The 26,663-nt window shown below is 55.1% G+C and overlaps 1 protein-coding gene across 12 annotated transcripts in view; it reads right to left on the bottom strand.

Annotated features, from left to right (window-relative positions):
• CROCC (ciliary rootlet coiled-coil, rootletin) overlaps positions 1–26,663 on the bottom strand; it is a 53,193-nt gene that overhangs the window by 1,824 nt on the left and 24,706 nt on the right. For 7 of the 12 annotated variants that reach the window (XM_049878045.1, XM_049878047.1, XM_049878050.1 and 4 more), the window contains 23 exons: positions 25,810–26,009; positions 25,273–25,455; positions 23,505–23,649; positions 22,556–22,702; positions 21,909–22,139; positions 20,966–21,159; positions 20,552–20,679; positions 19,015–19,184; positions 16,151–16,330; positions 15,217–15,351; positions 14,226–14,369; positions 12,842–13,080; positions 12,232–12,391; positions 9,710–9,877; positions 8,162–8,534; positions 5,151–5,320; positions 4,918–5,038; positions 4,449–4,624; positions 2,792–3,007; positions 1,897–2,121; positions 1,338–1,487; positions 825–1,025; positions 467–598 (listed from right to left, as the gene is read on the bottom strand). In XM_049878045.1, coding sequence (XP_049734002.1) covers positions 467–598; positions 825–1,025; positions 1,338–1,487; positions 1,897–2,121; positions 2,792–3,007; positions 4,449–4,624; positions 4,918–5,038; positions 5,151–5,320; positions 8,162–8,534; positions 9,710–9,877; positions 12,232–12,391; positions 12,842–13,080; positions 14,226–14,369; positions 15,217–15,351; positions 16,151–16,330; positions 19,015–19,184; positions 20,552–20,679; positions 20,966–21,159; positions 21,909–22,139; positions 22,556–22,702; positions 23,505–23,649; positions 25,273–25,455; positions 25,810–26,009 — 4,188 coding nt within the window. The remainder of the gene's footprint in view (positions 1–466; positions 599–824; positions 1,026–1,337; positions 1,488–1,896; positions 2,122–2,791; positions 3,008–4,448; positions 4,625–4,917; positions 5,039–5,150; positions 5,321–8,161; positions 8,535–9,709; positions 9,878–12,231; positions 12,392–12,841; positions 13,081–14,225; positions 14,370–15,216; positions 15,352–16,150; positions 16,331–19,014; positions 19,185–20,551; positions 20,680–20,965; positions 21,160–21,908; positions 22,140–22,555; positions 22,703–23,504; positions 23,650–25,272; positions 25,456–25,809; positions 26,010–26,663) is intronic. The other 5 variants (XM_049878049.1, XM_049878046.1, XM_049878053.1 and 2 more) reach the window with 1 other exon arrangement.

Below are 26,663 nucleotides of genomic sequence, written 5' to 3'. Positions count from 1 at the left end.
ACACACACAGACATATTCAAATACGTTCATATACACAGAGGCACAATGCTAAACATGCAAATACTTACATTCACACAGATGCACGCATATGTGTAAAAACCCAATACTCCTAAATATATCTACATACATAACAGGCATCTGTACACCAACACATGCACACACATATATTCGTAACAGTTAGACATGCCCCATTGTGCACAAGCATCCATGCCATACACACAAGAATACACACATGTACACTCATACCATTACATGACCACGACATACATAACACAGGTTCACATGCTAACATGCCCTTAGCATCCCTTTTCTCTCCATCTTGGGGAGGACCCCTCTCTCCAGGGCCTAGCTCTGGTGATGAGGGTTAAGGACCCTGGGCTGGCTGAGCCACCAGCTCTGCCTGGGGCTGCCTGGTATTCAGCTGGGGTGGGGTTGGGATTGAGGGCTGGGGGGGCAGAGACCAGACCTCCAGCTGCTGGATCTGCCTCTGGGCCTCAGCCAGCTCCAGCTCAGCCCCCGAGAGTGTGCGGTCCAAGTGGCCTTTCTCTGCACTCAGCCGCACTGTGTCCTCGTGGCTGCGAAGCTTCTCCCTCTCCACCTAGGTGGGGAGACCAGAGGAGATCAGGGTGCCTGGGGAAGGACAGAGGCCTGGGGAGGGGGCTCAGGGTTCTAGTGCCCAGTGAAATAACCTAATGCCAATTGAGGCAGCAGGACCAGGAACCAACTAGGACTCCAGGCCTCCAGACCCTGTTGACACGCAGCCAGGACAAGCCATGGCTAGGACCCAGAGGAAGTGAGGGGAGGGTCCCGCAGCAGCGGCTCACCTTGTCCAGCATTCTCCTGAGGGCCGCTCTGTCCTTCTCCAGCCGCAGGGCTGAGCGCTCTGCCTCCCGCTTCTCGGCCTCCAGCTGGGCTAGGGCGCGTTGCAGGCTGCCCAGGCGCTCCTGCAGCAGCCGCCGCTCATCACGCAGCTTCTGCACTGTGCGCAGGGCCACAGCCTCCCCCTCCTGCCGCTGCCGCAGCACCTGCAACAGAAGCCAGGCAAGTCCGAATCCCTCTGGGTCTCAGCGTGTACGTGTGAAGCTTGGAGATACTGCTGCCAGCCTGCTGTGCCCAGTCACTCACAGGGTGACTGTGAGGCCCACAGCAGAGAACTGTCACCATAAGCCAAACTCATCTCGTCTCTGAGCCTCTGTTTCAGCATCTGAATGATGGGGGTTCTTCACAGGAGGCTGGGCCTGGGTTTGAGGATAAAGCTGAGATGGGTGGGAAGGTCCCTACCCTATCTACAGGGTCCCCCAGTCCTGGGGAGAGAGGGGGCCCATGCTGGCCCTTACCTCCTGCAGCTGTTGCAGCTGGCTCTCAGCCTCTGTCCGCTGCAGCTCCAGGTCAGCCTGCTCACCCCGCATCGTCTGCACCTGTTCGCCCAGGGAGCTGCTCTGCTTCCGTGCCTCGGATAATGCCTGCCGGGTGGCCTCCAGCCGTTCCTGGGGAATGGGGGCTGATGGTGCCAGGCTGGCCTGGGCCCTGAGGCAAAGGGTGTCTCTCTACTCTACCTCCAGGCTAGGTACGCAGTCCACAGAACAGGTAGTCATCTCACCTGGAGAGTGAACCAGACTGCAAGCCTGGCCCACAGCCTATCCACTGATCTGGGTAAGGAAGGGGTCACTCAGACCCCAGTTCTCCCACATTAACCCTGCACCTGGGTCCCCCAAACCTGTACTCCTAGGCTTGCTCTTATTGTCCCCCAGAGCCTCCTCTATTGGCTGACTCTTATTGAGCTCCCCCAAGAACCAGCTGTCACTGGCTGATCCTCTACCAGGACCCCTCCAGCCTGCTCTTATTGGCTGACTCTCTCACTGGGCCAACCCCCACGGGCCCCTACAACCCTCATACCTGGAGCACTTGACGGTCATGCTCACAGGCCGTCAGGGCCTTCTGCAGGTGCAGGTTCTTGTCCTGGGTGTTGGTGAGGCTTGCGCTGTTCTGGGCCAGGGTATCTGTCAGGCCCTGCACCTTGTTCCGCAGGGCGCCCTCACTCTCCTCCACCTTGGCCAGGGCCCCGCTCAGCCGCTCCACCGTCAGCTGCAGGGTCCCTGCCTTCACCTCGCTGTCTGCCACCTGGCAGGAGGACAGGATGGTCAAGTGGCTCTGCTCCTGCCGTGACCCTCACCGGGTGTGCGCAACCCAAGCCCTTCCCATCTCTCTCTTCATCACTGATACTCGCTGCTCTGGCTTGCACTCACTGGCTAAGCCTACTGCAACCTGGGCCCCATTCCCACTGCCAGGTGACCACCCTCGCCCGGAACACCATCAACCTGGTTGTCTCAGACCCAGTGGCTTCCTCCCTGCCCTCATTCCCCTCTCCTCCCTGCTGTTGGAGAGAAAGGGTGGCCACCACAACCCTGAAAGTCTCTGTGTTCTTGTCTTAGATGAGCGACCCAGCATGGTTAGCAGATTTACTAGACATTCAAGTTAGAGCTAAACTTCCTGGCAGCCAAGGCAAAAAGGGAAATGAGTGTAATCTATGTCTCTAACCTGTCCCACAAGCCTGCATGAGCGCAGATTCTGTAGTCAAACAGTCCCAAGTTTTAATTCTCGTTCTGTCTCTAATTAGCTATGTGACCCTGGGCTAGTGACATCACCTCTTTGAGCCTCCATCTGCCCATCTGTGAAATGGGGATGATGGTATTACTTGCCTCACAGGGTCGTTGTGGGTTTGATATACTCCCTGTAAAGCACCTGGCACAGGGCATGCAGATGTGTGGCTGTGAGTGGGGGAGGGGCCCACCTGTCTCTGCAGGGAGTCTACACGATCCTGGAGGGCCTGGGCCTGGACCTCACGGTCACTCAGGCCCAGGCGACTGCGCTGCAGTTCCCCCTCGAGCGAGCGCCGCTGCAGCTCAAGCTTGATGGTGCGGCTCTCAGAGGCGTCTAGGACCTCCTTCAGGCGCCGCTTGTCACTCTCCAGCTTCACCTCGTTGGCCTTCATCTTGCTGATCTTCTCCTGTGGGTTGGGGAGGGCTCAGGCCCCAGCTGTCAAGCCTACCTCACAACCCCCCTCATCCCTCAGGACCCTTAGGAGAAAGTAGGGAGTGGCCCTGAAGTGGCTGCTCCAACCACTCGCTGTATGAGCTGGGCTCAGCCTGTGACCTCATGGTCTCGGTTTCCCCATCTGTTCACAGGATGATGGACTTGACAATCCCTGAGCATCTTCCAGTTTTACCTGAGTCTAATGGGCTGTGTAATCTAGACCTATCCCTTCCGGCTCTCTGGCCCTGTTTCACATCTGTATAGTGGGGAGACTGAATTCGTCCAGAGATACCAAAACCTGGGTATTCCCAACAGCCCTGGGGAGGCGGGTATAAAATGAAGTTTCCAGGGCCCTTGCCCTGCTCCCCTGAATCTCTCTCCAGAGGCAGGCCCAGAAGCTACAATGTGTAACCTCAGCTGACAAGGGCAGCCCTGGTGAGCAGGAACCCTGACCCCACTGCTCTGGAGTTTCAGGGGATGATGTTGTTCCCTCCACCATACGGGGTCAGAGAGTGAAGGAGCTTGGGGGCTGAGGACAGGGCAGGAAGACAGGGTTGTCATCTTGGAGATGGGGTGGGTCAAGGGGGTTCCCCTCCCACCAGGCTCCCCACAGCCCCATCCCTGCCCTCTCCTGGGCCCGGCAGGCCCCACTCTGGCTCCTGCCCGTCTTTGTTCCTGGCCTCCTCCCGCAGACCCTGTGGCTGGGCCCAAGGCCAAAGCTGGAGCTGCAGACACAACAATCCAGCTCACGCCGGGCGTGGAGCCAGAGGCAGGGGGCAGGCTGTGGGGGCAGTAACGGAGGGACGGGAGAGGGAGAGAGGAAGGGGATCTTCGGCTGTGTGAAGGGCTTGAGGCTGCAGCAACCTGGACTGGCATCATCAGCGCCTGGGCTTCCTGCCCCAGACACACACGCACACAAGCACATACTCATACACAGAGCTATGCGTGAACGTCCCCCAAACACACATAAGAACCCCAGGACACCGCTCACATGACTATACAGAGACATGCAGAACACGAAAAGAGAACAGAGGCCCCCTGCACGCCACCTTTCATCAAGAGCCTCTGAGCACCATCTCTGTGAGACAACCACGGTCCCCCCTTTCCAGGGTAAGGAAAGGAAAAGAGAATCAGACAGCTGACTGGCCCCAGGCCAATAGGAAGCAGGGCCAGGACTCAAACCCAGGTCTGTCTGGCTCCAAAGCTCAAGCTCTTTCTCCTAAACCCTTGCGATGTCAGCGTGAAATGGGATGGTGGAATCCGCATGTGCTTTTGTAGAGAGTCCCAGGCTGGTCACGTCAGTGGCTGCTGTGAGCCTCAGGCAGACAGAAACACAGACACACAGAGGATGTACAGACATTCATCTGTGCACGCACAGATCCCCTTGCACTCGGCTTGCCCTCAGCTCTGCCCACCTGGCTCGCCCGGTGCTCAGCCTCAGTGGCCTGCAGGTTCCTCTCCAGGGCAGCCACCTGGTCCAGCGCAGCCCTGCGCTCCCGCTCGCTGCGCCGTACGCTCTCCTCCTGCAGTGCCAGCTCTGCCTGGGCCCCGCTCAGCCGCCCGTCTATGCTGCGCCTGGCTGCAGACCACCCTGCCTGTCAGGCATGATGAGGCACAGCCCCAGGCAGAGTGAACCAGGCCACAGATTCCCTGGCTTGCTCTCCTCCCACCACAGGGCCTGCCTCTCTGAGCCCTGAGGGGCTATGGGTCCAGGTAGTGTGCAGGGGGTGACCAGGGAGGGCCTCCCAGAGGAGACAGCCCCTGACTCAGGTCACAGTGGCCAGGGCAGGGAAGCAGGAGCTGCACAGGCCAAATCCTTGACCTCCCACCTCAGCTGTTAAGGGCACAAGAGGGCAGATCAGAGACGCAGAGGGTCAGACTCACCTTCTTCACTCTCGGCCACAGCCTTCTGCAGCTGCTTTGCCCGTGAGGTCAAGTTGTCCCTCTCGGCCTCCACCTCAGCCAGCTGGCGACTCAGGGTACTAGTCTGGGCTCGAAGCTCATCCTGCAGCCCCAACATGGGGAAAAGGGGCAGACCCCTGCTCTGAAAAACCTGCAGCCCTCACAGGGCCTTTGGCTACCCAGTTCTCTATCCAGCCACTCACACCCAGCCTCACCCGCTCTCTCTGGGCACTCCGCAGCTCCTGCAGGAATTCCCGGAGGGCCCCCCGTACCGCCTCTGGGTCTAGGTCTGGAGGTGCTGGGGAGGTGGCAGGTCCAGGGGATGGTGGCTCAGACCCAGGGGTACATTCTAAGGAGCTGGGGCTGCTGAGCCCCTCCCCGCTTCCTAGAAGGAGAGATCTGCTCAGGGAGGCAGGGACCACCGGCCCCTTCTGCCTGGATGGTGGCTGCAGGCTCCTCAGGCATCTTATTCACTCCCATCCCTCCCACCTCCAGCAGCCTGTGGAGCTTTCCATAGCACAAACTAGACCATATCACCCTCTTGCTTAAAACCCTCCACCAGCCCCCACAGCCCTCAGAATCAAGCCCAACTTTGTTCCCACTTAGAGGTCTTGCTGCCCATCCCAGCATCACCTTCTTGCCCTTAACAGCCTGGCCACATTCCACCACCTTCAGCTCCAGTGTTCTAGAGCATTCTCTGTTCCAGCCTCATGGCCTTTGTACACACTGTTCCCTGGCCTCCCATGGCTCCTATTTGTGGGACCTATCCTTTAGGCCTAAATGTAAATGTCACCTCCTCTGAGCCTCCCTGACCCCAGGTTGGGTTGGGGTGAGCTTACCCCACCTAGTGGGGGTCTGATGTCTGCTTCCCTGCCCACACCAGGAGCACCATGAGGGCTTGGGCCTCATCTCTCCTGTCCACCACAGTGCCCCCCAGAGCCCAGTGCAGGGGTGGACACTCCACCCCTCAACACCTCCCTCGTACTGAGTGGTTTACTAGGTGCCAGGCACTGGGCCCATGCTTTCCATGGGCCAACTAATTTCATTTTCACAGTAATTCCCCAGGACATTTAAGTACCAGTTTCCCCACCTCACAGACAAGGCAGGCTCAAACCAGTTAAGTGATTTGCTGAGTTTCAAAACTGGGAAGTTCTAGGGGCAGGATCTGAACCCAGGCAGCCCAACTCCCAGAGTCCCTGGGTAGCAAGCGCAAACAGTTAGGCACTTGAGTACTAACTGAAAGGTTAGCCATTCAAACCCACCCAGAGGCTCCTTGAGGTTGCCATAAGTTGGAATTGACTCAACAGCAACTAATAACAACAAAACCCAGCTCCCAGAGTGAAAACCTTGACTACAGCTTGGCAGATGATGGGCAATGGGGAGGCAGGAAAAGGCAGGGCAGATAGGGACAGGGCAGCACCTGGAGGTCAGCATTGGAACTGCAGGAGGGATCAGCCTGCCCTTACCATCCTCCTGACTTTGCCAAGTGACAACTAAGCAACTCTGCAGACATGAGTTCCTTCAGCATCCGAAGGCCCCCAGAGCAGGATGTCCATCCCTCACCCAGGGCCTCCTGAAAGACCCCATCCTTCTCAGAGCAAAAGCCAGCACCCTTATAGTGGCCTGCAAGGACGACATGGGGAGGCTCCTTGTCCCCACGACGTCAGCTCTTGTCCTCTCCACCCTGCTTACTACAATCCAGCTGCTCACCAGACGGGTGTGTCCACTCAGGACCTTTCCATTTGTCCTCAGAGCCTCTTCCCCCAGGGGCCACACACCCCAATTCCTACACAAACTCAGTCCTTTCCCGACCAACCACTCCTCAGAGAGGCTCTTCCTGTCCCCACACAAACAACCCTACCCCCTCCTTTGGCTTGTTTTTCTCTACAGCGCTTATGGCCCAATATAATATATACCCAATTTACCCATGATGCTTTCTGTCCGCTATCCCCACCTAGACTATAAGCTCCATAAAAGCAGGGATGCTTGACAGTTTTGTTGACTAGCCCGTTCCCAGAATTTCAACATTATCTGGCACATAAAAAGACAGAAAAACAAACCCATTGCCATCAAGCTGATTCTGACTCATGGTGACCCCATGTGTTACAGAGTAGGACTGGTCCATAGGGTTTTCTTGGCTGTAATCTTTATGGAAGCAGATCTCCAGGCCTTTCTTCCCCAGATGAGTTTGAACCACTGACCTTTCAGTTAGCAGCTGAACGCTTAACCACAGCATCCCCAGGCACATCCCACTGCTGCTGAGTAGATTCCAACTCATAGCAGAATAGAACTGCTCTATACAGTTTCCAAGGAGCAGCTGGTGGATTCAAACTGCCAACCTTTTGGTTAGCAAACAAGCTCTTAACCACTGCGCCACCAGGCTCCCACCAGGCACATAAAAGCCAAAAACCAAACCCATTGCCATCGAGTCAATTCCGACTCATAGTGACCCTAAAGGCCAGAGTAGAACTGCCCCATAGAGTTTCCAAGGAGCGCCTGGTGAATTCAAACTGCCAACCTTTTGGTTAGCAGCCCTAGCTCTTAACTACTACACCACCAGGGTTTCCCCAGGTACATTGTTGACTGAGTGAATGAACAAACATGATTCTGGCGCTAAATCTGTGGATTTGATAAGGCTACAACTCAACACCTGATAGTCAATACCCTACAGCAGTTCCAGGGTTCAACAGGTTCTAATTCTAGGTCCTAGGAATCACGATGAGATTTCAGTCAGACTGGAGACAAGATGACTGCTCCCTAAAAGGCTCTCCCGGCCCCCTGAGGCACACGGCTGGTTTTCCCCGGGGTCCACCACTGGGCACTGGGGGCAGGGAGGATCTCTTCAGACGTTCCTGCAAAGGGGTGGTCAAGCCCTGGGTGCGTGTCTGGAGGAGGTATCAGGGTCACAGGCCTGGTGTGTGGAGCTGGGGAGCCAGAAAATGGGATGCTGGTGGAGAGAGTGAGGCGACGTAGCCTCGCGAGGGTGTGCTCTTTGGCCGAACAGAATTAGACGGCGGGCGGGGCCCAGAGGGGCGGGGCTTCGGCGAGGAGGCGGAGACTGAGCGAAGTAGGCGGGACTAGGGGCCAGAGCCTCGAAGGAGGCGCGGCCCTGCCGGGGGCGGGCTCCTTGGTGGAGCCGAGCTGGGCGAGGGGCGGGGCCTCGGCAAGAAGGGGCCCGCTCACCGGCCCTCCGCCCCTCCGCCCCTCCCAGCAGCACTCAGCTCACCTCCGGCTGGTGCGCCTCGGACCGGGGAGCCGGGCGGTGGCCGCGGGGCGGGACTGGGCGTGCGGCCGAGGCCCAGGCCGCGGCGTAGGGCCGAGCGCAGGCCTCCCAGCTGGGCCTCCACCGCTCGCCGCTGCGCTTCCACGCGGGCCAGCTCGGCCTCGAGGCCTTGCGCCCGGCCCTCGGCCGCGCTCAGTCGCAGCCCTAGCTCCGCAGCCTCGGCCCGCGCGGTCTCCAGCTTCAGCTCCAGGCTGCGAGCATGGTCCAGCTGCTGCTTCTCGGCTCCGCGCGCCTCCTCCAGGGAGCCCAGCAGGCCTCGCTCGCGGGCCCGGAACTCGCCCTCTTGATCATGTAGCTTCCTCTGGGCCCCCTGGAGCTGGGGTAGGGACAGTGAGGGGAGATAGAGCTCAAGGGATCAGCAGGGTCGCCCCCCAACCCGATGCCCCGTCTCCAGGCCCCAGCCTGGAGCCCACCCCCTAAATGGCTTGCACAACACCTGTTCCTTTAGTGTTTTCGACCCAATCGGGGGTAAAAGAACATCACAGGAGTGTGTGAGGAAACCATTAGAATTTGCTTTTTTTCTCTTCCTTCTTTGTATATATGCCTTACAATGTACACACTTAATAACAGCTTACACATAGAAATAGGGCTTATCACATGCCAGGCACTGTGCCAAAAAATTTAATTACCACTCTATGACTCATCCCCATTTTACAGATGAGTTAACTGAGGCACAGGGCAGTTAAGTAACTTGCCCAAGGTCACGAAGCTAATAAGCTACAGAGGTAGAATTCAAACTCAGGCACTCTGGCTCCAGAGGCTGTCCTCTTAACCATTAGGCCGCAGTGCCTCTCAGTGCATGTAATTCATAAGTAACCCTGCAACAATGGGGCACGTACTAAAAATTTACTGATAAGGATACATGATTACAATCAAAGAAAAACTCTCGGGTTTAGAGAAGCTAACTGATGATCATCACAGTTTCATTGGAAACTACCATCTAATGAGCCCCACCTGGATGCCAGGACCTGTTCTACATACATCCCTCAATGTACTATCCCCTACCCCATGAGGACTGTGAAGCATAGAGAGGTTAAGTGACTTGGTCAAGGTCACACAGCAGATTTGCAGCAGTGACATAGCTAGAGAAGACAGAGTAGAAAGAGTACAGACAGACCTGGGAGGCTGTGTGACCTTGGAAAGATCCCTTGACCTCTCGGAGTCTCAGTGTCTGGTTATCTCAATACAATGAGACTAATTATACCTATCTTATGGGGCTGCTGGGAGGATCAAATAACATGATGTCTACGGAGCACCCCCGTTGGTGCCTGCACACAGTAGGCCCCCAATCCTCATAGCTACTATTACTGTAACTAAGAAAGAGTCTCAAGGAATAGCGGACAGGGACAAGTCCTAGGGGGTCTCTCAAAACGGCTCCAGCATTGGGGTCCCCATCTGATTTCCCACCATAGGGAACAGAGAAGGAGAGGATAGCCTACCTACCTCCTAGGGGCTTCCACCTCCAGGCAGCCCACCCACCCAACCAGTTACCTCTTGCCGAACTGCCTCCAGGCTGGCCTCGCCTCTCAGCAGCCTCTGCCGGAGGCCCAGGGCCTCCCGCCGGCCCTCCTTCTCCGCCCGCTCGCCCAGTGCCAGTCGGCCCTGCAGCTCTGCCAACTCCCTGGCCAGCCTGGCATTCTCACTGTCCAGCATCTTCATCTGCAAGAGAGAAGGCAGCCACAGATAGAGCCTAGGGTTCACACTCAGTACCCATGGTTCCATCCAGCCTGCCCACAGGCTTGGACAACAATCCATTCAACTCTGCCTCTGTACCCCAACCCAGTCCGGGCCTGTCTCACGGGGCACTCAGGACCCACTGTTCTAGGAACACGTGCATTGAACATCACCCCCAGTCCAGGTAAGCCCGGCTGAGCTCAAGCCATGCCTGGACACCAACAACCTCAGTTTACCAATTCATCAATGGGCTCATAACTACCTTTCATGGGGGGAGGGGGAGAGGAAAAAGGGAGTGCTGAGCCCCTATCAGACCTGAAGATTTGCAGGGCAAGAACCACAGCTCCCTGGGTCACCTTTCATCTCTACAATGATGACTAACCTTCGTGGAGTGCTTACTGTGTGTCTGGCACTGTTCTAAGCACTTCACTCATATTAACGCTAAACCTCACACAACCGTATAGGGTAGGGTACTAACATTATCCCTATTTAACAGACGAGAAAACTGAGGCTCAGACAGGCGAAGTGACTTGCCCAAGGCCACACAGCCAGAAAGCAGCATATTGGGATTCAATCCCAGACACATGGAATGTAAAGGAGAAATGGGTAGAGGGTAAAGCCTACCTACCCCACATGGCTACAGCTACAGCCGGTGTAACATAAGCCCGTGCTATACCGTGCAAAGCCCCAGCAGGGGCCTGGCCCACAAAAGTGAGTTGCCTTTCAAGGACTCCTGTGGTTTCCCAGGACTTCGGCCCAACAGAAGGGGGCCTGGGTAGAGGGAGCCTGGGTGGGAGGTGGAAAGGATTGCTTTTTTGGGCTGTGTTATCTCTGGGTGGGGTAAAGCTTAGGAGCCGATGGGGGCTGTTTCCTATTCTTCGAGTCTCCCAGAGTAGGAAAGCCCGAGCTCACAGTGTCCAGGCCAGTGCCCAGTATACAGCAGACACTTGTTAAATGCTGGCTGTTGCTGATGGATTTGGAGATCATCTAGCTCAGGGCTCAGCAAACTACAGCCCACAGGCCAAATCTGGCCGGTTGCTTGTTTTTGTAAAGGGTGTGAGCTAAGTATGGTTTCTGCCATTTTTAAATGGTTAAAAACGGTTCATTTTTAAATAGTTGAGGAAAAAAATCAAACAGTATTTCTTGACACCTGAAAATTATATAAAATTCAAATTTCAGTGTCCATAAATAAAATTTCATTGGAACACATGCCCATTTGTTTATGGATTGTCTGTGGCTGCTGCCGCACTACAACAGCAGAGCTGAGTAGTTGCAACAGAGACTGTTATGACCTGTAAAGTTGAAAATATTTACTTTCTGTTGAGAGCAGCCATCTAAGATACAACTATCAGTCTCTACTCATCAGGAACAAAAGAGTAAGAAGGAAACCAAAGTCTCAGACAAGATACTAGTCTACGGGGCTAATAGCCTACACTGAAACCCTGAGACCAGAAGAACTAGATGGTGCCCGGCTACCACTACCAACCGTTCTGATCAGGGCCACAATAGATGGACCTTGATAGGAAGGGAGAAAACACAGAAACAGAACTCAAATTATTAAAAAGTCTAGACTTGCAGGACCAGTTGAGAACAGAGGACTCCCTGAGATTATTGCCCTGAGATACTCTTTAAACCTGGAACCGAAAGTATTCCCTGAGATCACTTTTTAGCAAAGTAACAGAGTGGCACACAAAATAAAGGATAATACTCGTAAGATCAGTGCTTTAGTAAAAAACCGTCAGTATGAGTCCAAGAGGCCAACATCTACTCTAAAGCAAAGATGAGAAGATAAGAGGGCAGGAAGTACTGGAAACAACCACCAGAACACAATGAAAGAGAATGCTAACACACTGTGAAAATGTAACTAATGTCACTGAACAATCTGTATAGAAATTTTCAAATGGGAACTTAATTTACTATGTAAACTTTCAGCAGAAACACAATAAAATATTATTTAGAAAAATATATATTTACTATCTGGCTCTTTATAAAAATAGTTTGCCAATCCTTAGTCTAGAGCCTTTTGTTCACACACACACACACACACACACACACACAGACACACACACAGACACACACAGACACACACACACACATACACACACACACCCCATTCCAGAGTTTCAGGGGTTCTTTGAGAACTCCTCAAAGCCCCTCCATTAGTGCCAAGGTTAGGTAAGAGCCTTGTCTTAGTTCAATCCCCTGGTTTTGCATATGGAGAAACCCAGCCCCAGAAAGGAGCTGCTGCTGGCCCAGGGGCATGTGGCAAGTCTCCAGGGCAGGGGATAGTGGGGGTGGGGAGAGAGCAAGGGGTGGGAGATGGAGTGGGAGAGGCCTACCTGCCGCCGGAGCTCCTGCAGCTCCCTCCGAGCCTCCAGCCGGGAGCGCTCCACCTCCTGAAGCCCAGCCCGCAGCTCCCCGGCCTCCTTGCCTGCGGCTGCTCGAGCCTCCTCCAGCAACGCCAGCTTCTGCTCCTTGTCTTCGTTGGCGAGCTTCAGGCTGGAGGGGGAAGAGGGGAGAGGTCAGAGGCTGCCCCGGGTCCTGGGAAGACTATAGTCTACAGCCCTACACAAAAGTCCCTTGCCTCGAATCCCAGAGTGGGTCTGCTGGCCCTTGGCCTAGAGGTGCCCCAGGTGCTGCCTGCTTATGTGGCCCCTCCTAAGCTCAGCTGGGAGGTGTCGATCCATGACTCCAGGGCAGGGGGAGCCTGGTTGCCAAAGTGATGACAGCAGGTAGGGTTGGAGTCTGGACCAACCCTGCCTGCTGCCACCTTTCCCCTTCCCACAGGCAGGAAAAGATCCCCAGGGATCTTGTTGATCCTTTCACCGTGGCCGGAGGGCAGAGAATCCCTGTCTGTGCACTTCCCTAGAAACTTGGGAGTGGCATTAGGTTCTAGGGACGAGGCTGGTGAGGAGGACAGGGCTTGGGCTGGTCCCCACATCACCCTACCTGATTCGCTCACTCTCAGCCTTCTTCACAGCGGCCCGCAGCTCCTCGTTGGAGCGCCGCAAGGCCTCACGCTCCTTGGCCCCCTCGCTTAGGCTGCGCCGCAGCTCGCCCGCCTCCTGGCGCTGGGCCTCACGGCCCTCCTGGCTTTCCCGCACCTTGCGCTGGGCTTCCAGCAGCTCCCGCCGTAGCCCATCACGGGCATCCTCCAGCAGGCGCAGCTGGGTCCGAAGCTCTTCTGCCTGTAAGACAGAGCGGTATCCACAGGACAGGGCCAGGGGGGCCGTTCAAGCTGGGCCCTGGCAGAAAGCAGCCATTTCCCTAGGCACAGGGCACCTGCCCTGTTTGTCCCTCGGCAGCAACTCAGACCAAGGCTGTGAGGTATGATGTGGGCCAAGTCACGCTGGAAATCTGTGGTGTTTTGTTTTTTGTTGTTGTTGTTGTTATTTTATTGTGCTGAAATTTATATAATAAGGTCACTGGTGGCTCGACTAATCCATTGCCATCGAGTCAGTTCCAACTCATAGCAACCCTATAGGACAGAGTAGAATTGCCCCATAGGGTTTCCAAGGAGCGGCTAGTGGATATGAACTGTGGACCTTTTGGTTAACAGCCAAATGCTTAACCACTGCACCACCAGGGCCCCCTTGTGCTCGACTGCTAACCTAAAATTTGGCAGTTCAAACCCACCCAGTTGTACCATGGAAGAAAAGGACTGGTGATCTGCTTCTGTTAAGATTGCAGCCAAGAAAACCCTATGGAGCAGTTCTACTCTGTAACACATGGGGTCGCCATGAGTTAGAATTGACTGGCAACTAATAACAAAATTTATATAACAAAACATTTGCCATTTTAGTCAGCCCTGTTTGGGCCTGAAATAATCAGGGTTGTCCTGTGGATGAATATCAATAGGGCAGGGACCCCACCAGCTGCTCCTTGAGTCTCCTGAGGGGCTAGGTACACAACAGGTGCTTAATAAATGCTTGCTGCAAATGTAGAGAGACCAACGTTTATTTGTGGTTACTGGGGTGACAGGGAGGGGGAGAGAGGAAATCGTTGTTCAGTGTATTTCTGTTTATGGTGATGGAAAATTTGTCAACAGATATTAGTGATGGTCGCATAACATGTTAACGTAATCGATGCCACTAAATTATACACGTGAAAAATGTTAAGTTGGCAAATGTTGCATTATACATATTTTTACAACAATATAAATACATAAATAAAAATAAGTGCTTACTGTCTCCTTTCTAACTTGGCCATTGATTTGTCCTAAACGGAGGGCTGAATCTTACACTTTTTGGGGTCCCCACAGGACCAGTCCCCAACAGGCACACAGCAGCACTTAGTGTGTGTTGCCCAGGAGAGTGTGGGGCGGGCTGCTCACCTCACGCAGGCAGGATTCCCTCTGCCTGCCCAGGTCTCGGGCTTGTTCTTGCAGCCTCTTCACCTCATGGGCATGGGCCACGGCAGCCTCCTCAAGCTGGGCCCGTAGGTCTCGTAGTTCAGACGTCAGGGCATTCATGGTGCTCTGGGACAGGTGGGCACCTCAGACTTGGTCCTGTTTCATCTCCCCCTCCCCCAGCTGAACCATCCACTCTCAGCTCCAAATACAGCCTCACCTGCTGGCCTGCCAGATCCTCTGCTGATCCCTCAATGCCTGGTAAGCACTACCCATGGAGCTGGTCTCCCCCTCAGGCCAGGGAACTCTCCAGGGCAGAGCTGTGTCCTACTTCCCTCAGACTGGAGACCCCCAAGGAAGGGGCTGTGCCACCTCCTCAGACTGGAGACTCCCAAGGAAGGGGCTGTGCCGCCTCCTCAGACTGGAGACTCCCAAGGAAGGGGCTGTGCCACCTCCTCAGACTGGGGACTCCCAAGGAAGGGGCTGTGCCACCTCCTCAGACTGGGGACTCCCAAGGAAGGGGCTGTACCACTTCCCTCAGACTGGGGAGTCCCAAGGAAGGGGCTGTGCCACCTCCTCAGACTAGGGACTCCCAAGGAAGGGGCTGTGCCACCTCCTCAGACTGGGGACTCCCAAGGAAGGGGCTGTACCACTTCCCTCAGACTGGGGAGTCCCAAGGAAGGGGCTGTGCCACCTCCTCAGACTGAGGACTCCCAAGGAAGGAGCTATGCTTCTTCCCTCACACTGGTGACTCCCAAGGAAAGGGCTGTGCCACCTCCCTCGGATTGGGAACTCCTAAGGAAGGGCCTATGCAACCTCCCTCAGACTGAGGGCTCCCAAAGGAAAGGCTGACCCTCACCCCACACACTGGAGCTTCCCCAGGGCAAGGCCATGCCTACCCCTCAGACAGGGGCTCTTCCAGGCAGCGTTGTCCCTCCCCACTTAGACTAAGGCCCACCTGATTGGCCCACCCTACCCGGTCCTGCTCCTGCCGGCTCTGAGCATCTCGCTTCTGCCGCTCCATCTCCAGGGAGATGGTGGCCAGGCTGTGTCGTGTACCCATCAGCTTCTCTGACAGTGCCGTCTTCTCGGACTCCTTCAGGGACAGGGCCTGGGCAGAAGCAGGGAAGCAGGCTTAGGGAGTTTTTCCTAGGGGCACTCAGACACTTCCCCTGCACTTCCCTGGGAAATGTGCCCATCAGGGGCTGGTGGCCTGAATGGGCCACCACAGGTGAACCCAGGGCAGAGGTGCCTGCCCGCCCCAGCAGCCCCATCAGCGGGTACCACAGCTATAACAATAACCCCAGACATGGAACGACTTCTCTCACCAACTTGCCACAACAATTTGAGGCAGGATCTATCATTATTCCTATTTTACAGATAAGAAAACTGAGGCTCAAAGAGGTAAAGTGATGAGCCCAGGGTGACATGCTTGTGAGAGGAGGAGACGGGAAGTCAGGAGATATATGGTTCATTTGGAGGAAGGTAAGCTAATGCATGTGGACACTGCTGGGGACAGCTCAGGAGGCAGAGTCATAGGGATGCCATGCCCAGCCTAGGGCAAGGTGGGGAAGAGGGTTAGAACACAGGTCAGCTTTCCTGGAACCCACGCCATGGAGTCATGGCTGCTACCGCCTTTTAGCAAGCTCCCAAGTGTGCCAGGCATGGACTTGTGGCTTTATGAACAAGCTCCCACTGTGTGCCAGGCATGGGCTCTACGCTTTAGGAACATCAGTCTCAGCAATGCTTCACAAACATCCTTCTAATACCCCCAATCTGCAGGTGAGGAAACAGGTGCAGAGAGGGAAGTAGCTTGCCCCAGGGCTCCTAGTTGCTGGGCAGCTGAACAGGGACCAGCACTAGGACAGGAGGCCCTTGGGGGTGTGGAGGCCCCACCAGGGCATGCAAACCTGTTGCTTCTCACTCTCGGCCAGGAGGAGGCCCTCGTCCCGCTCCTGCTGCAGGGCTGCAATCTCCTCGCTCAGCTCTTCCTTCTCAGCCTCCAGCCGGGCCAGCAGCTCCTCCCGCTCCCGCTGCAGCTGGCTCTGCAGCTGGGCCCGCTCGGCCTCCAGCTCCCTCCAAGCCTCCTCCTGTGGAGCCAGGCCCAGGCATGGTGATACACCAGACTGGACCCACGCAGCCCTCACAAACCTCGGGGCAGCCAGGGCCATCTCGCCCCATACCGGAGAGATAGGATGAGGGACCTGGTAACTCCAAGGCTGAGAGGTAACTGCTGTGACGGGGCATACGCCACGGCCAGATGAGCCCCAAGGAACAGCAGCAGCCTAGCCTGGGGGTCAGAAAATGTTTCCTGGAGGAGGGACGAGCAGCAATCAGCCAGGGGAAGAGGGAGAAGAGATAGAACAAAGTCCCACAAAGTCCTGGCGGAAAGAGAAGCGTGCCTTATGTAGGCAACTGCAGTATCTAAGGGTCACTGGGCCTGGTGTGCAGTGGTTAAGAGCTCAAGCTGCTAACCAAAAGGTCAGCAGGTCAAATCCACCAGCTGCTCCTTGGAAACCCTATGGAGAAGTTCTACGCTGTCCTGTAGGGTCACTATGAGTCAAAATTGACTCCACAGCAACGGGTTTGGGGTTTTTTTTTTTTTTTGGAGCTTAGAAAGGAGTCCTGGTTGCATAGTGGTTAAGCACTCAGCTGCTAACTAAAAAGGTCAATGGTTTGAATCCACCAGCCACTCCACGGGAGAAAGATGTGGCAGTCTGCTCTTGTAAAGATTACAGCCATGGAAACCCTATGAGGCAGTTCTACTCTGTCCTATAAGGTCACTATCAGTCAGAATCGACTCAGTGGCAATAGGTTTAGTGTTTTTGGTTTGGAGCTTTGAATGGAGTCCAGGGTGGCGCAGATGGTTAAGGCACTCAGCTGCTAACCAGACGGTTGAAGATTTGAGTCTACCCAGAGGTGCCTTGGAAGAAATGCAGGGCGATGTACTTCCAAAACATCAACGATTAAAAACCTTATGGAGTAAAATTCTACTCTGACACACACAGGGTCACCGCGAGTGGAAATCAACTCCACAGCAACCAGTTCTGGAGTCCCTGGGTGGTATAAACAGTTAACACACTCAGCTGCTAACCAGAAGGCTGAAAGTTGGAGCCCACCCAGAGGCACCTTGGAACAAAGGCCTGCTGACCTACTTTAGAAAAATCAGCCATTGAAAATCGTGTTAATATTGTTGTTATTAGCTGCTGTCGAGTTGATTTTCAACTCATAGAGACCCCGTGTGACAGAGCAGAACTGCCCCATAGGGCTTCCTAGGCTGTAATCTTTATGGGAGCAGGTTGCCAGGTATTTCTCCCACGGAGCTGCTGGTGGGTTTGAACGGCCAACCTTTCAGTTAGCAGCTGAGCAGTTAACTGTTGTGCCAAGGCTCCACTGAAAATCCTATGCAGTACAATTCTACTCTAACACACGGGGTCTCCGTTGAGTCAGAATTGACTCGATGGCAACATTTTTTTTTTTAAGTTTAGAAGACCAGGGATGTGGGGAGAGGAGGGGCCAGACCCGCAGGCAGCCACCAGGCCAGGCAGGGCCTTGTGGGGAGGAGCGGACTTGATCCTGAAAGCAGCAGGGAACCGGGGGGCCTCAAGTCAGGGGAATAAGGAGCAATCTGAATTTGAGACTAGGAGGTTGTCCAGACAGCTGTGGAAGAGGGACCAGGGTTTGGGGGAGGGGGACTGAAGGGGAGTTAGGGTTGCTGTGAGCAACGAAGGGGTCTGGATTGGGGGTGGCAGAGGAGCGGGAGAAAGAGTGGATTTGAAGACATTAATGAGGCTGAGTTCAGCAGAACAAGGGGCAAGGAAGGGCTCAGGAGCTTGGCTCCCAGGGCAGTAGGTAGGTAGGTGGGTGAGTAGAGCCCAGGGGCAAAGAACTGCCCACTTGGGGTGGCCAGTGCTGGGGCGTGCATCAGCACTGACCCTTTAGCAACTTCATGAAAGGTAGAGGTGCACCTCTTCATCAAAATGGTTTGCTGCCACCTGCTGGAGAAGGATGATAACATCTACACAAATCCATGAAGGCTGCAGGGTGAATGGTGCCCCCTGGAGCTGTGTGACAGCCTGAACCTGCTGGAGCTAGCCCTGTTCAAGATGGGTGGCTTAGGCTCCCTGTCCTGAGGCCCACTCTGGAGATCATCCTAATAACGGTAATAATAACAACCAGCTTTTATGGAGCAGTTACTAAATCCAAGTCACTGTGCTAAACCCTGTATATGGATTATCTCATCCCATCCTCATAATACCTTCTATTATCATTACCTCCATTTTACAGATGGAGAAATGAAGGCACAGAGAGCTTAGGTAACAGAGCCAGTACACAACTGAGGTTAGATTCAAACCCAGGCAACGTAACCCCAGAGTCAGTATGTTCTTAGTCACCTCTCCGTTCTGTCTTCTAGTGACCTCCCTCGTCCCTTGCCTTTCCTAGTGTTCAGGTCCCAGAGTGATCCTGCATAGGCAAACAGTAATTCTTAGGAAATGAAAGTGCTTTCTTGCTATACGGTAGGTCCCTGTTACTCAAATGTGGCTATGGACCCCCTGCATCAGGATCACCGGAGTTGGATCACCTTTGGGGCTTGAGTTCTGCATGTTTGATAAGGAGCCCTCATGGACCCTCCCAGCTGTCCCCAGGGCCTCCAGAGTAGAGATGAAGCCCCATTTTACAGGTGTGGAGATTGAGGCAGAGTGAGGAATGACTCGCCTGAGGTCAGAGGAGACACTGGCTCGGAGCCCTGCCCACCTGACCCAATTGCCCATACCTTCTCCCGCTGGAGCCGCTGCAAGTCCTCCTCGTGAGCTGCCCGCTGGTCCCGCAGACAGGCCTGGGCCTCCCGCTCAGCCTGCACAAGCTTCTGGGTCATCAGCTCTTTGTCCAATGCCACCTTCTCCTCTGTAGTTGTCATCTGCTGTCGCAGGCCCGCCAGCTCCCCTGAGCGGGAGGGATGGGGGGAAGGGACAGCCTTGGGTTGGAACCTCTTCTTGGGCGAGCAGAGCCATGTGGCCAAAAGCCCACAGGGAAGAGGGCCCACCTGGCATCTAGGCTGGGTCTCCTTGAAGAAGCTGCAAACCCTCTCTGGGCCTGTTTCCCACCTGCTGCATGGGCCCACTGGGCCTGTACCCTCCCTGCCTATCTGAAACGGCATTAACAGGATAAAATTATTGATGAAGACACCCCCCAAATGGGGAGGATAACAAAACTATAACAACCTCCATTATTTATGGAACACTGATGGGTCAGGAGTCCCTGGGTGGTATAAAAGTTAAAGTTCTCAGCTGCTAAGCAAAAGGTTGAAGGCTCGACTCTACCCAGAGATGCCTCCATACAAAGGCCTGGCAATCTACTTCCAAATAATCAGCTACTAAAAACCCTGTGGGACACAGTTCTACTTTGACACATACGGAGTCGCCATGAGTCAGAGACAACACAACGGCAACTAGTCTGGTTTTTAACTACGGGTCAGGCCCCTGGCTGAGCACTTTACAGACCTAATCTCACTTCATCTTCATAACATGCCTAAGTAGTTTATCCTCATCCCCAATTTGCAGATGAGGAAATGGAGGCTCAGAGGCGATTGAGTAACTTCCCGAAGCTGCACAGCTTTACCTAAGGTGTCTCCTTTACGGCTGACTGCAGTTCACACACCGGCCGAGTGTTAACCTGTCAGCACCAATGGAGGTGGCAGTGGAGAGGGCAGGCCCCACTGTGGACCATCTGAAAACCATCTCCTGGGTTGGAAACCCATCAGTGACTCCACCAGCATTTCCCTTCCTAGCTCTGTTGGGCTCAGGCAGACATGAACAGAAAAATTGATTTTCATAGGCCAGGTAGGTATACAGTAAATGTTTATTGATCGAGAAGCATCCCAGAGCTCAGAGCCTAGGTGGGGAACGTGGACAGAAGCGGGGCTGGGATTGCAGAGTCAAGAGAGAGTCACCTGGAAAGGCTGATACCTCTGCTGGGAACTCTCTAACTGCCCTGGTAATGCTAAGCCACAGCCACCGTTGAATGAGCCAGGCACTGTGCCAAGCCTTTTACACGCTTCTCTCTCCTCACCCTGGCAACAGCCTCAGAAAGCAGGCATTACCATCTCTACGTATCAAACGAGGCACCTGCAGCTCAGAGACAGGAGGGGGAGGCTCAAGGAGGCTCAGATCTAAGTGGCAGCCCCAGGACCGGAACCCAGGTCAGCCAGACTCCAAAGCCAGTGCCCCCAGCTTCTAAGAGATCCCAGAACTCAGCAGGTTGCAGTCTAGGCTGGAGCCCGGTGTGCCCACTCCCGTCCCCAACCCCCGTACCAGTCAGAGCCTCCTTGGCCAGCAGCAGGGCCTGCCCATCTGCTTCCAGCTGCTCCCGGCGGGCCTCGAGCTGGGCAAGCTGCCGCTGCACTTCAAACAGGCTGCTCTCCAGGGCCTCTTTCTCCAGGCTGCAGCACACACAATCCCCAAGGTCTTGGGACTCAGCCTCCCTAGCCCCAGGAAGCCATGGCTCTGGGGGAGTGGCCAGCTGTGGGCTGGGTGCCAGCCTACCTGCCCAGCCGGGCACACACTCCCTGGGGAAGCCTGAGCCATAGTTAGGACATGTTAGCAAGCCCTGCTCCTAGGTAACTGCCCCTGGAAGCCGATGCCAGGGTGTGGCTGGTCCAGTTGTGGCCCGAGGCAGACCTCCCCCCCAGGGTGGGCTAGGCAGAGGCCCAGAGCCCAAGGCCTTACCGTAGGCATGTGGCCTCCTCGGACAGGGTCCGACCTTCCCGCTCAGCGGCCGCCAGCTGCACCGCCAGGCTGGCCCGCTCCTTGGCCAGCGCCTCCTTCTCCCGGGCTGCCCGCTCGAGCGCCTCCACCTGCCGCTGCCATTCCCGCCGGGCCTGCTCCAGCTCCTGCTCCCGTCCGCTCAGCTGCCGGGAGAGCTACCCCCAGCCAGGGACCATGAGCACCACTCCTGGAATCCCTCAGCCTGCTCATCACACAGTCCCTACATCCTGGGCTTGACCCAGCCCTGGCATGGCAGCCAGGGACCTGGGTTCAAGCCCAGGCTCTGTCCTGACATGCTGTGTGTATTTGGGCAAATCATAGCCTTCTCTGGGCCTATTATATACATGCATACAAAAATGAAGGTGCTCACTCTTAGTTTTGGGAGCAACAGAACCCTTTCCAACACTTCCAGAGAAGCTAAATATATACAACAGATAGAAGGGGACCCCCTGCTCCCTAGAGGCCCTCCCAGGAGTCTGGCCCTCTGGGACGGGGAGTGTATAAAAGTCACTGGATCCCTGAACCCCTAAGGTCCCTTCTAGTCCCCAGTGAATCTAAAATTCCAATTCTAAAATTCTCTACTCATTACCATACAATTAATCTTTACTGAGTGATGACTTGGTGCCAGGTCCTTCTCTACTAAGCACTTTACAGGGGTTTCCTCACCTAAACAAGCCCCTCGTGATAAGAACTATTAGTCCCATGTTACAGATGGGGTGAATGAGGCAGGGAGACGTTGAGTAATTTGTCCAAGGTCACTAGCTAGTGGAGGTGGGGTTAGGATTTAAACCCAGAATCAGGCTCCTGAGCCTGTAACTTATCCCAGGACAGGATGCAGGAGGCTGGGCATCTGGGCCCCTCCCCACCATGTGCACCCCAACATACACACAGTGCTTGGGCCCACCTGAGCCAGCTGCTCCTGCAGCCGGCTGCGCTCCTGGCTCAGTGTGGGGAGCTGGTGGTCCAGGGCCTCCCGGGCCTGCTCCGCCACACGCAGGGAGCCCTCCAGGCCCTGCCGCTCCACCTCCTGCTCCAGACGCAGCTGCTCCAGCCGCTCTAGCTCCTCCCTCACCAAGGTGGCCTCCTGCTCGGCCAGCCGCTGCCGCCCCAGGAGGGCTGCCTTTTCCTCCTCCAGCTGTGGGGGCCGGGGTTGGGGTGGGGTGGAAACCACTGAGCAGATCAGCCTAGCCACCCCGATCCCACCTGGGCAGCTACTCCCACCCACCTATCACAGCCAGCCCAGGGAAGCTCCCGGGGGATGAGGGGCTATGTACTTGGGCATGTGGATACTGAGGAGGGAAGGAAAGAGAGGCGGGCCCATGAGGCTCCTTTTCTCTGATACCACAAGAGAGAGAAGCTAGACAGTCAGAGACAGAGCAACAGAGACAGAAAGAGACAGGGACAGAGGCAGAAGGGGCAGGGCTAAGGCAGATGTATAGGGACAGAAGCATACAGCGAGATGGACAGCGAGATAGGCAATGGGGTGTGACAGAGCTGAGCTGGACACCTGAGTGGGGAGGACAGCTTGGTGGGGTGGGTGGTGCACAGTACCTGGGCAACAAGGCGGTTCAGCCCCAGCTTGTCCTGAGCCAGACTCTCGTTGAGGGCACTCAGCTTGGACAAGGAGTCCCGCAGAGAGGCCTCCTCCGCCCTGAGCTTGGTCATTGAGAGCTCAAGCTCCACACGGCCAGCCTCGGCCTGTTGGGGTTGGGACCAGGAAACCAGAGACGGTCAGGGAGGGAGAGACAGGACAGACAAGGAGAAGTGGGGAGAGACAGGAAAGGATGTGTGGAGACAGAAGAGACGAGAAGTGGTGGGCAGAAAGGCGGAGAGACTGGGAAAGGCAGGACGGTAGGAAGTGGGGAGGGGCAGGGAGAGGCAGGACCCTCAGAGACAGGGTGGGGAGACAAGGAGGGAGACACATGAGACAGAAAATAACCACTGCTCAAGGCGCCTGCTGCCTATGCAGCTATTTAAAAGAAGCCGCACATGGCGAGCTGAGCAAGCTCAGATCAACCCCAGCTCATGACACACGGCAGGGTCAGAAGTAAGCCACGGCAGGGTCAGAAGTAAGCCACGGGAGGGTCCCCCCCAGAGTGTGATCTAGGGGAGGCATTGCTCAGAGTCCAGTTGCAGGGAGTGGGGCAGGGTAGGCTCCCTCCAAGAACTCTCTGCACTGTGGTTCCAACTCTTATAGACCTCAGGGCCTGTGTCCAGGACTGCCTCAGGAGGCTCTGGGAAACCAGGGCTATGGCCACCAATAAGGGTCGATTCACTTGTGACTGGAATCAGCGGTCAGGCTGGGGCCTGGGTCAAAGGTTAGCCTGTGTCCAGAAGGAAGAGATCAGTCTGTGACCAGGGTCAGTGGTCAGCCTGAAATAGGGGCAGTCTGTAGCCAGAGTGAGAAGGCTTGAGATTTAGGGCCTGAGATAGGTTTGTGGTTGGGGTCAGAGGTTGGCCCGAGGACTGGTCAGTCTGGTTTATGGCAGGCAGGACTCACCTTGGTCAGTGCCTCAGCCACCTCAGCCTTCTCGGCCTGCAGCACGTCCCGCTGCAGTGTGGCACAGCTCAGCGCCTCCCTCACCTCCACCAGCTCCTTTGCCAGCCCTGAGCGCCTCCCTTCCAGCTGCTCCAGCTGTCTGTGACTATGGGATAGAGGCGTGCAGGTGCCTCATGTCACCTTCCTGCCCTGAGCCTCCCATAGCCAAAGAGCCAAGCAGGGAGGTAAGCCAGGGGTCAGGCCTGAGGCAGGTGCCATGGGGGCAAGAGCCTCATCCACAAGGACAGCCAGGCCCCACCACCTTCTGGCTTTATGACTCTTGGCCTCACTTTTCACATGTGCAAAATGGGGTAACACCTGCTTCGTGAAGTTGTTATAAGGATGCATGCCCTACATGAAGTGCTTAAAACAGTGCTTGTCACAGCTCCCTAAGGGCTTTAAAAACAAGAATAATATCCATCAGCACACAGACTAAACATCATTGTTACATATGTCTTGGAGGAGTAAACAGTACAGTGGTTAATAGCTTAATTCGGGAATCTGGAGGCAGAATGTTTGGGTTCAAATCCAGGCTCTTCCACTAACTAGCTATGTGACCTCAGGCAAGTTACATGACCTTTCTGTGCCTCAGTCTCACCATCTATAAAATGGGGATAATAACAGCTTCTATACAATAGAGTTACCATGAGGGTTAAATGAGAGAACCTAAGTGCTTAAAATGGCATCTGGCACTTACTAACATTAGTATTAATATTATAGCATTACTGTAATTTTAAATGTAAAAAATGATGTTGACATTGTTAATATGACTACTGCTATTTTAATTATGGTTGTTACCATTATCCAGGCTCTACCTCCTACCAGTTCTCTGATCCCAGATCAGTGACTATACCTCCCTGAGCCTCAGTTTCCCAACAGGGGGCTGGTTAGAAGATCCTACATATGAAGAGTATTGTGAGGACTTCTTGAGATGGTACAAGGTCAAGGACACAGAAAAAAAAAAAAAAAAACAGTTGCATCAAGTTGACTCTAACTCATGGAGGAGATCCCATGTGTGTCAGGGCAGAACATTGTTCCACAGGCTTTTTTTTTTTTTAATTGTGATTTTGGAGAAAATTTACATAGCAAATTAGACTCTCATTTCACAATTTCTATATATATTATTCCGTAAAATTGGTTAAACTTTTCAGAATGTATCAGCATTCTCATTACTTTCATTCTGGTAGTTCTGTTTCCATTAATCTAGCTTCCTTGCCCCCCTTACCATCTCATCTTTGGTCTAGGGTAAATGCTGACTGTTAGGTTTTGTATAGATGATTATTTAGAGAAGCACAGTACTCACAGGTGATATTATTTATTTTATGAGCCACTCGGTCTTTTGGCTGATAGGTGACCACCAGCAGTGGTTTGAGTTCCAAGTTTAAAGAGTATCCCAAGGCAATAGTCTTGGGGTTCCTCTAGTCTCTACTGGTCTAGTAAGTCTGGTCTTCTTTAGGAATTTAAGTTTTGTTCTACGTTTTTTACTCCCATTCTATCTGGGACCATTGGTTGGAAAAGACTCCACAGGGTTTTCAATGGCTGATTTTTTAGAAGTTGATCACCAAGAATTTCTTCCAAGGTGTCTTTGGGTGGACTCGAACCTCCAACCTTTTGGTTAGTAGCCAAGTGCATTAATCATCTGCACCACCCAGGGACTTCTTAGGACACAGCATGTGCTCACTAACCCCCAGGGGTGCTCTCAAGCACCCTAAGGTCAGAAGCTGCTCACCTGCGCTCGAGTTCCCTGCGTGCCTGTGCGCCATCCTGCACCGCATCCTCCCGCTCTTCCTCCAGGCGGTCTCGCTGGCGCCGCAGCTCCTCCTGGGCTGCCTGCAGCTTCTCCCGCTCCTGCCGTAGTTCCTCGGCTTGCTGCCGCACCGCCTGCAGGCTGTTGGCCAGGCTGTCCTTCTCCCTACAAGGCAAGGGGAAGGGGAGCTGAAGGGGAGGCTGGGGCACCAGGGAAGACAATGGCCATGCTGTTGTCCTGGCCATGGGCCACATTCTCCCACCCTCTAAGGACCTGCAACCAGGAAGCCTTCCCTGACCCTGCCCATGGCCAGTCCCTCCTGCTGACTCTCTGGAGCTGACTCTTCCCAGCAGAGAGAACCTGGCTGTCCTCTCCCTGACCTACCCCCATGGAGGCCCAGTGCAATGGACAGTGGCTGCCACAGTAGGCAGTGCAGATGCACATCTTACAGGCTTGGGCAGTGTGAGGCCCAGACTCTGACTTACTCTCCGGGCCCCCCACCGCAGACCTCCCAGACACCTGCTCAGGAGGTCGTTGGCGCTCCGCAGACGCTGAGCCTCGCGCTGGGCATCCTCATGGGCCTGGGTGACTCCATCAGCCTTGTCCCGCAGACGCTGCAGCTGTTCCTCGAGGGCCCGACGCTCGCCCTCGCTGTCACTGAGCTGCTTCCGCAGGGTGACCAGGAGGTCCTGGCTCGCCTCGTAGCGCCCACGCATGTCCTATGGCCAGGGAATCACTCAGAGCAAGGAGGCTCCCAGAGCTTGCCCTGACCCCTGCTGGTTCCAGGAGTATTCACCATCCTACACTGGGGCTTGGCCTGGGGCAGGGGAATAACTGAAGCCCCAAGGCCTCAGTTTCCACTTCCTTCACTGTGTCCTGGCCACCCTTCTGAGCCCTTTGCTGAGCTCCAAGCCCCTCTCCCTGGGGTCCCGGCAACCCCAATCTAAGGCCCCAGCATCCCAAAGCACCAAGCATCTCACTGAACGAAGCTGTGCCCACTAGAGGGCTCCCTGCAGCCCCGCAGGCTCCCCCGCTTTCCGCCCTGGTTCCACTTCAGACTCCTTCCTACCTTGGCTCCTTCTAGAGGGACTAGCTCTTCTCTCCCTAGGCTCTTATGCCTCCTCCCAGACCTTTTCCTAGAATCCTGGCTTTGTACAACTGGGGATACTCATCTACCTGCCTACCAGGGCTCTACCCCTGCCCCAGGCTCCTCCCTCCCCAGGCTCCTCCCTCCCCAGGCTCCTCCCTCCCCAGGCTCCTCCCTCAATTGCCCAGCACCGCCCACTCTGGGCTCAGATTCTGCTCCAGAGCTCTCAGCCTTCTCCTTGGCTCCTGACAGGGTCCAGGACTCTCAGATGCCCTTTCTCAGGGCT

The sequence above is a fragment of the Elephas maximus genome, chromosome 3, assembly GCF_024166365.1.
Source record: "Elephas maximus indicus isolate mEleMax1 chromosome 3, mEleMax1 primary haplotype, whole genome shotgun sequence".
In the NCBI taxonomy this organism is placed as follows: domain Eukaryota; kingdom Metazoa; phylum Chordata; class Mammalia; order Proboscidea; family Elephantidae; genus Elephas; species Elephas maximus.
Note: the sequence above shows the minus strand (reverse complement) of the source record. Positions and strands in the feature narration are given on the sequence as shown.